Raw genomic sequence first — 14,947 nt, forward strand, 5'->3', positions numbered from 1 at the left:
TTAATTGTGTGTTGTAAGCACAAATGATTGTTTTTAATGTTTGCGTGTGTTTACATGAATGAGACATTTCCCCTGTAAAGGGCAGTTGAATATTGTCACTGTTAGTGATTGACTTCTATTCTTTACTTTCAAAGGCAAGTTCTTTCCTTCTCTGAAGGTATATCTTCTGTGCATTACTTCATATTGAAGTACAACTTGAAAATAAATTTTAAGAATATAATCTGTACAATTTGTCTTGAATGTTTTCTTCAACAATCAAATTAACTAAATCACATTTGCACATGAAGATGTTACATGTTTAATCAGTCTGCACGTCATGGTTCTTCATTTGCCATCTATAATAATGATTACGTTTAAACTTAAAATGTAACTGAATTAATTAATTGAGTCAAGTTCCTTAAAAGTCTAATTAAATCACATGCAGCTCTCAATACGTTTGAATTATTATAGTTTGATTTTACCCTCTCCTTTTTACATCTGAAGTAATCTCAGTAAACCTCTTTTATCTTGGTGAAATTCAGGTTAGCTATACTGGGCTTTGAGAGATCAACATATTTTTTTTTTTTTCATTGAATGACTACAGTTAGTGAACTAAATGGCAGATCTAATTGCAGCAGTTCTCTTTTTATTTTCAAGAACATAAAGAAACAAAACACTCAGGAATAACCACTCAGGTATAATTTACAACCGAACAACCTAGCATCACACATGCAACAAACCACTGAACAGGACAAAACACAGGGCTTAAATACAGGGACTTAGTCAAAGAAACAAGACACAGCTGACTAACGAGAAAATGACTGATACTGGGGCACGTTCAAGTTCAAAACGGTGCGCAACGTTTTGCTACGGTTTCCGGGTTGAACGTCATGTTTCCTGGAAACGGCGTGCACCGGTGTGCAACGGGGTTTGAGATACGTTTTCTCTTGTTTGGTGGGTGTGTCAAGGTGATGATACACAGGGCAACTTTTTGAGCAATGTTGCTGGGCAATCTTGCCGAGCGATCGTTGCTTGGACACTTTCCCATTGAAAATGGGCAATACATTTCTATCTGGATAATTTAGATAGGTTGTGGGCCCTGTGTCTCACCTGGTTGCCCGTTGATGGCAACATTGCCCAAAAAGTTGCCCCGTGTATCATCACCTTCAGAACTGCAGTCCAATCAGCAGCAACATGTATATAAAGCACGCGGTATTAAAGTGAACTCGCACAATGGGTTCAAGGAAAGTAATTTACAAATGTGTTCGATGCAGCTCGGTATACGCAACAACTGAGGATATTAGAAGACATGTTTGTCGTAAGTTTTACTGTAAAAATATAGGAAATCAACATAATGATGTAGTTGTTTATATTTTTAGCTTCATGCAAGTGTATGACATTTGGTAGCCTATAGAAATAAACAATGGTAATTAAGCTTTTCCTAAAAATGAGAAAGAAAATACAGGGTATTAAAACAGTATGAACTACAAATAAAGTCAGTATGTGATGTGTTTTAGTCTGAATTAGGTAAGATGTGTGCTTCCATTTCAGTTTCCACAAATCCCTTCACTCGATTGGGATGTTCCCATTTGTTCTGGGCGGCAAGTGCAGTAGGCTAACTGTAACATCGGGCATATTTTGTAGTATTAAACACATATTTATACCGACTTCATCAGGCTCAGAAAATTCTTCACAAAGAACACAAAGAATGGCCTTCTCAGCTGCCATAGTTGCAACTCTTGCGTCATCAGAACAGTGTGTTCAACGCATCACCGTTGCTGTTTTAAAAACGTTGTGCAACGTTTTGTCGGGGCTGAACGCAGCCCTGGTAAAACAGTGTAAATGTTTGGTTTTTTTTAAAATTTGTAAATAAAACAAAGATTATTGGATTATATTTTATAAGTAAATGCCATTTCAGTTTTTCTATGCAAAAACTCATGTTTAATTCAATGTGTTACTTGTCATTTCATTTTAATTATTTGTGAAATTTACTAGCGACTTCTTAGTGAAAATTGTTTCAAAGTAAATCCAATTTTTTTTCTCAGTGTAGTTAAGTATGACTTGAATGAAATGCAAACTAGACCTGAATAGAGACACTATGAACTTTCTTATGAATCTGAATTGAAAATGCATAATCTATAAGTATATTTATAGGTAAAGGTATGTGAATCACCATGAAGTACTGACTAAACAGCTATTTGAATTTGTGCAAATGTGCTGTGATTTATGTTGTGTGTTAATTGGAAAAGGAATTCAGTGACAACAACAGATATAGGCAGAAAATATATTCAAATTTATTTTCAAGTTGTACTTCAATATGAAGTAATGCACAGAAGATATACCTTCAGAGAAGGAAAGAACTTGACTTTGAAAGTAAAGAATAGAAGTCAATCACTAACAGTGACAATATTCAACTGCCCTTTACAGGGGAAATGTCTCGTTCATGTAAACACATGCAAACATTAAAATCTTTCAAATGAAGAAATATTTCTCATATAACAAGAGAGGCATTAGATGTATTTCAGTCAATAGAAATATAAATCAAAAGCTTTCAGTCAATGAAAGCAGTGTCGTCATCCTTTAGATGCAAGAGAGAATAAACCCAATATGGGTGAAAGACCAACAAGAGTTCAAACGTCTGAATCAGACTTTAACATTTCTGTGACCAAATACTTTGAATCTTATTTTTCACGAATGTAATAATCATTTTACACAGCAAATGATTCTGTACATTCTGATCAAATATTACCAGTCACACAGTTTCAATAAAACAGCAACTTTCTCTGAAAGCAGATTAAAGATCCTGCAGAATCTGCAGAGGCGGAAATCAATTCCTACATTAGAATTACAGTCCATGCCAAATCTCAGACTGGCATTCTGAATTCTGTCTGATAAATGATACGGTCCTGGTGGCTCTACCAGGGTCTCCAGAGCGCCAGAGTTTCCTCTTTGCTGCTGCTCTTTGTGTCTGGTGAATGGAGCTGATGAGTGTTGTTCTCTGTGGACGGCTGCATGTGCAGGAAGTGCTTCAGAAGTCTTCTGTGGGACGGAGTCTGCACTGGACACTGAGACAGGAAGTTGACGGCCTCCTGCACACATCTGGAGTGTCCGTCATGAGCCGCAGTAGAGCAGCCTGAGGGATTCTGGGAGCGTCTCAAGAAATCAAGCGTCATCTCCAGGATATCAGCTTTCTCCTGTCTGGAGTCGGGCTGTTGCTTTAGGAACTCTTGACCCAGAAGAGACTTGAGCTTCTCAATGCTGCTGTTGATCCGTTCTCTGCGGATCTTCTCCACTATTGGCTTTCTCAGCTGAGGAAACATTAAGAACGTGCATTTAGAAACACTCATCCATCAGTCATATAGTTCACATTTCATAAGAATACATCATTTAGTAGAGTCAGGTGTGAAATGTTGAATGTTTACCTTGTTTGTGAGTGGAAGTTGTTCTCTGCTGATGATTGATCCAGTGATTGTAGGAGCCATGGCTGTGTGTCTTGTGTTCAGTTCTCTGTTAGGATCAGATCTGAGCTGTGCTGAACTCCCTCTCCTCACTCCTCTATTTATACTTCCAAATCTCCATATGAATGTGTGAGTCTGGAGTTTGCTGGAGGTTCTCACAGTCTGCAGCCAATGGGAGCGTTCAGGCTGACACATGGCGGCTGAAGCCCTTATTGCTCCAACACAATGAGCACATCTCTGGGGAGCAGGTGGATGGGGGTTTTCAGAAGGATGAAGAGCTAGTGGCCTGTGAATGTGGGAAATCTGTGACCTTGTAAAGTGATCTAAGTGACTGCAAGTCGCTTTGGTCTTTAAAGAACAGTTTGTTGTGTCCTTAAGTCCAAAATTGTCCTGTTGTCTCTTGAGAGTTAGACATGAGCCACATGGTTCATACAGTATCTTTTCCAAAATACCTCTGTGCCACATGCACACATACATATATATGTATATAGCTTTATATATATTTATATATAGTATATATAGTATATATAAATATAGTTTACACACACACATAGGCTACTTATACATGTAGGAATTGATTTCCACTGCTTCTGCAGGATCCTTTAATCTGCTTTCAGAGAAAGTTTGTATATTGGTTTGCAAAGTAAAGAGCAAATGAAGTGTGTGCAGTTTCCCTCCCAGCTCTATGAGGTCTGAGCAGCACACTTCTGTCTTGGCACACTCTCCTCACACATACTTAAGACACTTACAGCTGTCTGGCCTGCTGTCTGCTTGACGCTGGACGGCTCTCTCACACTCCACTCTCAGCAGTGAGAACCTGGGAGCGCTGGTGCACCACGGCTTCCCACACTTATTCAATAATGACGCTGATCCGGCTGATAAAAGAAAGCGTGGCTCATTACACAATGTCAGAGTGACCCAGCGCTGTTCTCACAGCACCCCCAGGCAGACAGGCTCGCCATCTGGAGGCATCATTCAATTACCAGCCTTAAACAACAGCTCCCAGCTCTAGTGTGTGTTGGAACAGCATCTGCTCACTAGAACACATTTTTAGACAAAATTTATCATAATGTAGAAATGAATCGCATATGCGATTATATTTATAACACTTTCATGCTTTTATTAGTTTTTTTAAAAATGTTAAACTTTTGTGTATAAGCAAAATAACCCATCATTGTATATTTAATAAAAATGTATATAAATAAATATGTTAAATAATAAATAAATAAAAATAGGAATTCCTGTTTAAGACTGTAAATTAAATAAACAAATATGTATATTAAAAAAATGTCAAATTTCGTTGTTATCACCTGCTTGTTTTAGAACTATGAGCAAAATAATACATCATATTTGATAAATATTCATACAAATAAATATGTATATTAATAAATAAATAAAATAGGAATAGGTTTATGTTTAATGTGTATTTAATAAATAAATATGATTAATGTCTGAACAATAATCTCCTTGGTATCAACTTTTAAGCTGTTTCGTTTATTTAGAGTTATGAACAAAGTATCCATAATTTTAAATTGATTACATATTTTTATTCTTAAATATGAATATAAAATAATAAATAAATAAAATAGGAATATATTGATGTTTAATGTGTATTTAATAAATACAAATGTACATAAATAAATAATATATAGAGATAAATTGATCTTAAATATAAACTTTAATCTCTTTCCTATCAGCTGAGTTTCAAATGTTTTTTTATATAAATAAATATGAATAAGGAATAAATTTATGTTTAATGTGTACAATAAATAAATAATTAGATGTTAAATATCACATTAATCTTTTTTAGCACCTTTTATGCTGAGTTTTGCTTGTTTTAGATCTATGAGCAATATAATCCGTCATAAATATGTATATTAATTAAATAATAAATAAATAAATAAATAAATAAAGGAGAAAAAAGATCTTTGATGTGTATTTAATAAATAAAAGAATATATATATAAATAGGTAATATCTAAACACTAATCTGTTTGTTATCAACTTTTAAGTTGAGTTTCGCTTGTTTTAGAGCTATAAAAATCCATCATTGTATATTAAATATTTATATAAGTATGAATATTAAATAATAAATTAATTAGAAATAAATCGATGTTTAATGTGTGCAATAAATAAATAGATGTTAAATGTCTAAACATTAATCTCTTTGCTATCGACTTTTAGGCTGAGTTTTGCTTTTGGACAGATGTTTCAGTGCACATTCCCACCACATATTATTGGCTAACAACATGAATGAGGTCAATGCTAATTCAGAGTCTCAATGCTGCTCTTTTAGCAATATCTCAATCCTTGACTGACAGACAAAATAAAACAAGAGTTCCCTCCCACCTGCTCATTTGGTTCTCAGGGCCTAGGCATTATTTATTTAAACAATCCACCCTTGCACTATTGTCAAACTGCAGTTTCCTGATTGGTTAAAAAGTGTGAGAACTTACATCTCATTAAATTCAGCCAGGCTGTGTATAAATTCAAGCCAGTGGGAAGAGAAAAGTCAATGCGTATCACATCTCGACATTAAACACATCTCGACCCAGTCCTTCACCATGAGAGATCTGCAGAAAACGTAAGATAAGCCATGACATGATGTTATTAATAAACGTCTGTGACAGTTAATCAGGTTTCTAGACTGAATGTAACAAATGTTTCCTTGTCTTCTAGGTGTAAAATGATGAGTCTGGAGAGGAAATGCTCAGATGGTGTAGAGCAGATGATGGATGTTCTGGGGCAGCGGATGCACAACGGTGTCTCTCCCACTGACCTTTGGGGGAAAACGCTCTCTTTCTTCACCCCAAAGAAGACTTTGCTCTTCCACAATGGATACTCCAAGTATTCGAGGGAGACACTTCGCTTATTCCCAGACTCAGCAGAAGATGTGGCTCCTCTGTGTATTCAGTGACAAGAACCCCATGATGGATCTGCATTTGCCAAATCTTGGTCTGCCAGAAGTGTTGAACTGAACTCACCCTGTCTTCTTGAAATGGAAGCATTATTCTCCTATCTTATTTTATTTTTTCCCAGCATCATAATGCAGAAAAGTCTTTTGTAAAGACAAAATTTAAATCAAAATGCACGCTGAGGAGAATTTTTTATTGGTCCAGAAAGGGATCTTATGTTGAGATTTGTTGTAATATCAACAATTGCAGGTAATTGCTTTGATGCAATATACAGAGAAAAATGTACATTCAGAATTGATGAATGATGAACTAAAACTATATTCCTTAATTAAAAGGAATGTTTTGTATGCTGTTTATGCAAGAGATTATGTTAGTCTTGATTACTAAAGAGTAATCAAATTTAAAAAGATGATTTAATGAGACACATTTATGTTTAATGAAAATAAAAAAAGTATTTCTCTATAAATCCATTTCATGTGTATTACTTGCATCCTTTTCAGCTTTTAGACTATTTTTTCACATGGTAACACTTTACAATAATTTGTTAGATCATTACATTTGTTAACATGACACTGTAAAAAGTGATCAGTTGGCTTAACTCAAAAAGTAATAAACTTCATGCATAATTAAAAAAATTGAGTTATGTGCACTTAACAATTCCATATAACTTATTTTTTTTAATCACACATGAAGTTTAATACTAAGATATTTAAGACTAAGAGTTGTAGGCTATCTGTTAACATTAGTTAATGCACCTGAAGATGAACATTAACATTTTTATGAACTAACATTAACAAAGGTTAATAAATGCTTATGAATAAGTGCTAAGTGCTTGTGTGAAAAGTGCTACCATTCACATAAATATTATTTTATCACACAAGATATTATAGAGGGGCACAATCCACAAGGAATATCTTCTGAAGTAAAAGAGTATGTTTATTTTTTACTTGCCATAGTCATGTTGTGTGGGTTCAGTCTCCCAATGAGTGTCAAAACTATATAGGCCTACAGTAGCAGGACATAAGCTGTTCTGTACTGCTCTCTTGAGGTCCCCAAGAGTCACTACAATGACTCAGAGCATGTCATATCAGTTATATCAAGGCCTTGACCACTTCTTGAACATTGGTAATTCATTCAACCTAATGAATTACATGAATCATGCAAATAATAGCATATCTGAACATTCAAAATAATGACATTTCATAAAAAAGGTTGAGGAGTTTGGTATAGGCTACTGTCGGTCATTGAATATGTTTCTATCGTAAAACAGTTGTGAAATAGAGGTGAGCGGGGCACAACAAGGGGGTTGTTGTAACACACATGGTTTAAAACTTTCCACACATGCCAGCATGACAAAACTTAGTGTTACTAGTTGCCATATCAACACACATAGAGAAAAATTGTGCCAAAATTAAAAAATCTTTGGAAGATATCATTGAACAAAGCAAAATTTCTTACTGAAGTAAATTTTTCATCTCTGTTTTTTTTTTTTGTGTGTGTGTGTGTTTATTAAAATTAGACAAATCTGATATTATTTTAATATTATATCTGCGATATTTAACAGTTGAGATGACCAACAGAAGACACTAGCAGGGTTTAAAGCCCAGTTGCACAGGTGGGGCATGTTGTAATAGCTTGTTACAATATGCCCCTATTAGAACTATGCTATTCTATTCTATTAATTCTATTGAGAAACCATGGGAAAAAGGTGAATAAAGACAATGACAAAAGGTGAATAAAGAGAGTCAATGTTCAGATATTATTAATTATTATTATATTTTGAACTATGCTGTAAAGCTGTGTTTTGCGGTGTGTTTGTTGTCAAACTCAAAAATTACTTTCTTTTTAATTATTAAAAAAAATGCAATAATTGTATATGAAAAAGTTAATAATTGTATTTTATTGACAAAATATTTTAGTTTGTCTTGTATATTTTTTTTATTAGATAAAATAACATTTTAAGCTGTCATATAGCTATGTTACAATGCGCCCCCATGTTACAACATGCCCCTGAGTTATAGCCTTTATGAGTTATAGCCTATCTGTTACTCAAGAAAAAACAAAACACACACAAAAAAAAAAAAGCATTTTTTGCAGACAGCATTAATTTCCACTTACAATGACACATATGCTAACCTAAATCCTTACAGTTTGATGTTCATTGTGATTTAGACTGCAACACAGAGATCTGTTGAGCTTGGTGCATCTTACCATTGGTACATCTCAGCGGTGTGTGATGCACTAACATTAAAAAACAGGAGCATGAGGGGGACGGTTGATTTATTGCCTCCTGCTGAGGGGCAGCCTACATGTGTGCAAGCCCCTGGAGATGTGTGCAAGTCATTCCACTGCTGTTCCACTGGACCCCAAAAACCTCTAGCTCCACATTACTACTGTCATCCACCAATCACTCTCTGGGCTCCTGGCCTGGTTTCTTTATATGATCAAACCCCTGGGAGGTGTACTGGGAATGAACCCCTCCCAGTTTAATCACACTTACAAGAATGCAATGCACTGGGTCAGAACAGAACAGCAATGTGTAGTTCAGAAATATCTTTCAGTGCATGGCTGCACAGTGACATTATTTGACAGTGTCTCACGGTGTCACATAATTAACCCTTGCAGAGGATAAAACGTTTTCAGAGACTATAATGCATTTTCAAATTTCACAGATCAGTGATTGATAGGTAGGCTGTAATTTAGATGTTATTAGATGTATTGTCCATAGACTTAGACTTTATTCTTTCTGATGAATCTCAGTTAAACTAAAGAAAAACAACACTTAAATGCACACTTTTCGTGTTAATTTCTATAGTGATACTATTAATAATTAAACTGCTTTCTGTAATACTTGATTGTGACTGATCAATTGCGGCATTGAACGCTCAAATATATGTGTAATAGGCTTTGTCAGATAAATTAAACATATGAACGTTGTTCATCAGAACACACCGGAGCTACTTACATGTCTCTTGTATTACTCCGCGGCCTCGCTCTTTTCATATCAATAAAAGTTATCGCCATCTCATGACTTAAATGTATTTATATAAATTGTCCTGAATATCAGATAGCCTACTTAAGTAATTAGGTAGGCTTATATAATGTAACATATAGGCCTAATTATTTCATAAAATGTAACATCCGACCAGGTAAAAAAAAAAAGGGATGACATAATTTTCTGACATCAATCTGACATTGGTTTCAGACGTCTCTCCGACAATGGATGTTGACGTCAACCCGACTTTAATTTCCAACCAAAATCATCCCCTGGCTGACGTTACTATTTTCTACTCAAGGACCTTGACAGAAATAGTCTTGACAGTAGGCTACGATATTTGTCTTTCAAATGTAGTGAAGTTAAAGTAAAACGTTTCCAGAAAAAAAAAAACACTCAAAGTACAAACACTCAAAAAGTGTACTTAAGTAGGCTAGCCTACAGTACTCAAGTAAATTTACATTGTTACTGTCCACCTCTGAAAATTAGGCTACACATAGCCGTTATTTAGTGTAATAACACGAATGGTAACAACATCAAACATTCCCCAAAATCTACACCATTAAAACTGTCACACCTAGACCATTGGTTCAGTCAGCAAGAGAGCGCTTCTTTTGTTCAGGTATTTAGGTTATAGGCGTGACTTGCAATCTTCAGTGAGAGAGCTCGAGACTGCGCTTCTCTCATTCGCGCGCGCGCGCACTCCTCTACAACTCACACGCGCTCATTGTGGACTGCAAGCAGAAATAACGTAGGCTATCACACACCAGAGAACAGGTGACCACTTTCTTCATTCTTTTCTCTTGAATGTTTGTTAATGTTCTTTAGTCGTTATTGAGCTGTTTTGTCAAGCATAGCTGAACAATTCTGCCGTGTTAAAACTTAAAGATTAGTAGGCTAGATGTTAATTCGTGGTTGAACGCATGGATGCTTTCCATGTGTTACTGTGTTAACAGTATTACTGCATTTATTGCAAGATAATTATATGGCATGGATATGCATATTACAGTTGCTTTTAAAGTGAATAGTTTTGCGATAGTCGTTTAAGAAATATAGGAAAAGTCTCTGTACAAGGAAGAACAAGCCCAGATTCCCCATTGAATTAATCATGTCACTGTTTACACAGACTAATGAGAAAAAAAGGGGTGAAGCTTTGATATTTTTAGGCTCCTGAGCAGCATTGGCGTGCACAGCATGAGATCTTGAAATTAATGAAGATAATATGAACACATGATCAGCAGCATTTGCAGAATTTGAATAATCAAGTGCATAGGAAACAGAGAGACACTTATTATTTGTTTAATTTTCTTGCAAATTACCATTATGCTGAGCTTCAAAGAGAAATGTGTTACTGCAACAACTTTCAAATGATTGCATTTTCTTTTTATGTTGGTTATTCTTTTAGTTGGTTATGGAAACTAATGTTTTAAACTTTATCCGTGTTTAGTGCATCCTGTAATTTGTAATATTTTCATAAAAATACATCAATCCCTTACTTGTTTACATGGCATGGTGCCATATACGAGCTTGAGGGTTTTTCACCAATATCAGAAAAAGTTCAGCTAAAGTGAATAATATTCCAGTAAATCTTTCAATATCCTCAGGCTTTATCTATAGCATCCAAATCATAAGCTCTCGGTTAAATCTCCAAGTTTTGTAGTTCATATATGTAAATGCAGCCGCAGTTGGGAAATGCTGGATTTGTCACAACTCTAGTCTGTCAGTACATGAAAGCTAAATTCGCTTGTTTAATTAGTCACACTCGTCTGCTCAGTGTGTGTAATCCATTTTCTGAGGGTAAAAATCCCTGGGCTTGGATCAGCTCCCTTCATCCTCATCTCTAAGATGCTTACAAAAATTACAGTTAGAGCGAATGCGCTTACATGTCTGTCTGAATTATATATTGTAATAAGTCAGATAGGGAATATAACATTTCTTAAGTCGCCAGACACCATTGCTCATGCAGAGTCTTTGCCCAACATAGCAACATTGCACTTGGTGAAATAATGGATTTATGGAGACTGGCATCATATGATAATAAGCTCAAGATTTTGTTCTAATTATTATCATGAATGAATGAATGAATGAGGCATTTATATAGCCTAGCGCTTTTCATATGTATACTGTACACCCAAAGCGCTTTACAGTCATGTCGGGTCTCTCCTCAACTCACTGTGGTTTTAATGACCATGCACAGAAAGTCAGGACCTCGGTTTAACATCTCATCCGAAGGACGGTCATTGCTGAAAACAGTTGTGCTGCTTAATATTGTTGAGGCCATCGTGATACATTTTTTTGCAGGATTCTGTTATGAATAGAAAGTTTTTAAAAAAGCAGACATTAAAAACATTAATGTCTTCACTGTTACCTCTGATCAATTTAATGCATACTTGCTGAATAAATATAATTTATTTATTTTAAAATTCCACAAGTTTTTAATATATTCATGAGAAAATGTGACCTTATTACTGTCTGTGTTGTGTCTATTTATTATTTATTACTGTAGTATATTACTGTATTATTTGTTTAATCTTTTCTACTCTTAGAATGGTGGCTTTATGTTGGTATTTTGGCTCAATTCTCCTCCTTGACTTGGGGACCATGACATTGAGCACCGAAATGGGCCACAATTCAGCCATGGAAATCTTCAGCGACAATATCATTATCCCGCCCATGCCAGAGGCATCCATGCATCAACACAGTCATCACAGGAAGCACAGAGGTCGCAAGGAGAGGATGACAGCAGGTCTGCTCAGAGAAATGCCCCATATTACTGTGTTCCACACCCAAAATGAAGGGCCAGGCCTGGAGGGCCTCAGTCCCGTCCGCTTAGAGATAGAGCCAGGAGATAAAAGACGAGTAATGAGTGCAAGAAAGAGGACCTTCAAGGGGTTTGATTCCTTAATTCCAGAGCAAATGAATATCTCTCCTGGCGCTGGGACTCCAGAGAAGGCAATGAGACATCCCACTGGGCGCAATGTGTTTGGAGGGCACATCATTAGGGCTGTTCATGATGAAGGTAAAAAGAAACCAAACTTTCCAAAGTAAAACTCCCTTATACTGTAACTGTCCTGCCATTTTGTAATTATCTACTTGCTATTTTCTTCGCATAGAGTCTTTGGCATCAGGGAAGAAACGGAGGGTTTCTTTTGATCAAAGGTTCAATATGAACTCCTTTGGGAGTCCCACAGAGTCAGTGTTCCCCGCAGCCACTGCTGGCTCCCTCATACCCATAACTGCAGCAGTCGGTGGGAAGCCGTCCACAAAGCCAACCCCCTCCAGTAAACCACAGGTGACATCATCTAGCTGTTCGGTCTTTTCAATAACACTGATTAAAAATATCTCAGCATCTCATCTGTCAGTGTCTAAAAGGCTCAATAAAACTAAATCCCAATTACCTACGTTATGAGGAATAATAGGTTGTCATCAATTTTATCCACACATGAAACAATTTCTTGTTTATTGTCTCAATCTACACAACAGACCATCACAATTTGTTCCATTGAACCTCAAAGGATTAACAATTGGCCAAAGTGATTTACTTTCATATGAAAAAGTGAAATTTCAATACCTCATATGGTGACATGAATACTGAATATGTTGTTTTGTGCCTCAGGTCAGAAGTTCAGGTGGGGATGTGACGCCCACTTTCAACATAACATTCTTCGACTGGGCTGATTATGAATATATGAGGCCTGCAGACAAAAAGCAATTTTCTAAGAAGCAAGGTAGACCAATATTTCACTTACAAATACAGACACATTGTTTCTGCTTTGTGAGTTTTAAAGTTAGAAGTTGCAATTTTTAAGTATGCTTGCTTTGAAATGGCGAACTGAGATAATCTTTGCGGGCTTTGCAATTAACAGATTAATGGTGCTTTGCATTTGGAACCACAAGAATGAACTATTAAAGACTTTTAGGCAAATTCATCTAAGGGTTCCCATATCTCATCAGCCTGTGCATGGAAAACACCAAATGCCCTAATATGCGCATTTCTTTACTAATAACACTTGAACATCACTCTATTTCCATCTAGGATCTGACAAACAGGCCAAAAAAAGTCCCAGCACTGAACTTGTTGCTCTTACATCAGAAGAGAGCTGTAAACATCACCTGGATTGTCTACCAGGTGACTTTTTCACCTTTTGCATTATTACAACAAGCCCCTTATACTATATATAAGTGAGCTAGAGCAATTTGAGTAATTAAAAATATAATGTAATATAATATAATAACCTTTACAGTGTTACAAAAGCTTTCTATTTAAAATCCTACTGTCCCCAAAGTTTTGAATTAAGTTGAAAGTCATTCAAGTCAAATAAATGATCACTCCATTTTTACCTCATTTATATGAAATGGCAGGGTCGTGCTGTAATCTCAGAAAACATGTATGTGAGCTTCACAACCGTGGCTTCAACAACAAGTGCTATGACAGCTGCATGTGTGAGGAAGGTGAGCAAGTGTTTTCAAACTGATTATTACACATGCTGACAAAGTGGAAATCATCTTTTAAAATGTTCCTTACATCTTCACAGGGCTTCGTTGCTATTCTAAATTGCACAGGCATTACCGCATCACACGCAAAAAGGGACAATGTGTTGATCCTGAGGGTGTAAGCTTAAACAGTGGCATGTTCCTTATTGTTTAAATGAGGCAGAAGAATTTGTCATATTTTCCTTTCCAAATGCATGCAATTACATTTTCCACTGTTTTGGATTTTATACGTTTAGTTGTATCATTTGGTTGCTTTCCTGGATTTAATTGTTTCCAAAAATTGTAAAACATTGACAGCAATATTTTGTGGATGCATAGACTGATTACATATTTGCATGAGTTTTATTAAACAGATTTTGTGTACAATAACTACAAGATCTGTTCATTCAAATTAATGAAAATTGAGCTACTCTGTTATGATATGTAATTTGTGATATGAAGATTGAGTAATGTGTCATAGTGGAATTTTTGAAAATTTGTAACAAATGTATTAGAAGTTATTGGATGTAAACATGAGTCATTTGTATTTTGTGGTCATGCGGTTGAGTTGCATCGATCTGTTGTTGTCATCACAAGGGAACAGGAGTGAATAGATGGATTCGAGCATGCATGCAAAGACAGTCTTTTTAATGTTGGGACTACAACGCCTGCCAGGTCCCCAGCTTCCAATCAGACGAGCAGCTTTGGAATGGACACAAAGAAGAACACAGGGGAGATCTTCATCTCACATTATTAAACCAGTAAATCTTCCTTTTGGCTCAAATCTGAATTACTTCACCGCTTTGTGCTACACTGAAATAATGCTTCTCATCATGCTCATGAAAGCCAAGCGTTCATTATGGGAGATCTTGTGCTTCTTCATCTTAGTTCAGTTCTTTACTGATCTGACACTGGAAGCGTGTTGTTGTGTAGTATTTACCACCATCATTACCTCCTAAAATTCCACATATTACAGCTGTAGATTAACATTTAATGCTGATGAACAATAGGACCCTTATTCTACATCTTGAGGGAAACAACATCTTGATTTTATTGCTTCATTGGTAAATTGTGGCTACAAAACAACCATTAATATCACTGCTGTATAAAGACTACAGTTAAAATGCA

The 14,947-nt window shown here is 35.8% G+C and overlaps 2 protein-coding genes across 2 annotated transcripts; one reads left to right on the plus strand and one right to left on the minus strand.

Annotated features, from left to right (window-relative positions):
• Window positions 1-2,548: 2,548 nt before the first annotated feature.
• LOC307146205 (transcription factor HES-5-like) lies at window positions 2,549-3,498 on the minus strand. The gene is made up of 2 exons (XM_079850081.1): window positions 3,402-3,498; window positions 2,549-3,287 (listed from the first exon to the last, which is right to left on the minus strand). The coding sequence occupies exons 1-2, from the start codon at window positions 3,459-3,461 to the stop codon at window positions 2,895-2,897; spliced, it is 453 nt and encodes a 150-aa protein (XP_079706207.1). The 5' UTR covers window positions 3,462-3,498; the 3' UTR covers window positions 2,549-2,894.
• Window positions 3,499-10,054: 6,556 nt separating this feature from the next.
• On the plus strand, window positions 10,055-14,590 carry draxinb (dorsal inhibitory axon guidance protein b). Its single transcript, XM_079850103.1, has 7 exons — window positions 10,055-10,123; window positions 11,893-12,365; window positions 12,460-12,638; window positions 12,963-13,074; window positions 13,383-13,475; window positions 13,709-13,798; window positions 13,882-14,590. Exons 2-7 carry the CDS (start codon window positions 11,894-11,896, stop codon window positions 13,992-13,994), a joined length of 1,059 nt encoding a protein of 352 aa, XP_079706229.1. The 5' UTR covers window positions 10,055-10,123; window position 11,893; the 3' UTR covers window positions 13,995-14,590.
• Window positions 14,591-14,947: the final 357 nt, after the last annotated feature.

This window comes from Squalius cephalus (genome assembly GCF_949319135.1).
Source record: "Squalius cephalus genome assembly, chromosome: 18".
Lineage (NCBI taxonomy): Eukaryota > Metazoa > Chordata > Actinopteri > Cypriniformes > Leuciscidae > Squalius > Squalius cephalus.

What these genes read in the sequence shown, in the direction of transcription:
- LOC307146205 (XM_079850081.1), bottom strand. Translation starts at nt 3,461, where the DNA reads ATGGCTCCTACAATCACTGGATCAATCATCAGCAGAGAACAACTTCCA. An exon ending in AACTTCCACTCACAAACAAG is followed by an intron (nt 3,288 to 3,401) that starts GTAAACATTCAA and finishes ATGTTTCCTCAG; the next exon opens with CTGAGAAAGCCAATAGTGGA.
- draxinb (XM_079850103.1), top strand. Translation starts at nt 11,894, where the DNA reads ATGGTGGCTTTATGTTGGTATTTTGGCTCAATTCTCCTCCTTGACTTG. An exon ending in TAGGGCTGTTCATGATGAAG is followed by an intron (nt 12,366 to 12,459) that starts GTAAAAAGAAAC and finishes TTCTTCGCATAG; the next exon opens with AGTCTTTGGCATCAGGGAAG. An exon ending in CAGCTGCATGTGTGAGGAAG is followed by an intron (nt 13,799 to 13,881) that starts GTGAGCAAGTGT and finishes ACATCTTCACAG; the next exon opens with GGCTTCGTTGCTATTCTAAA.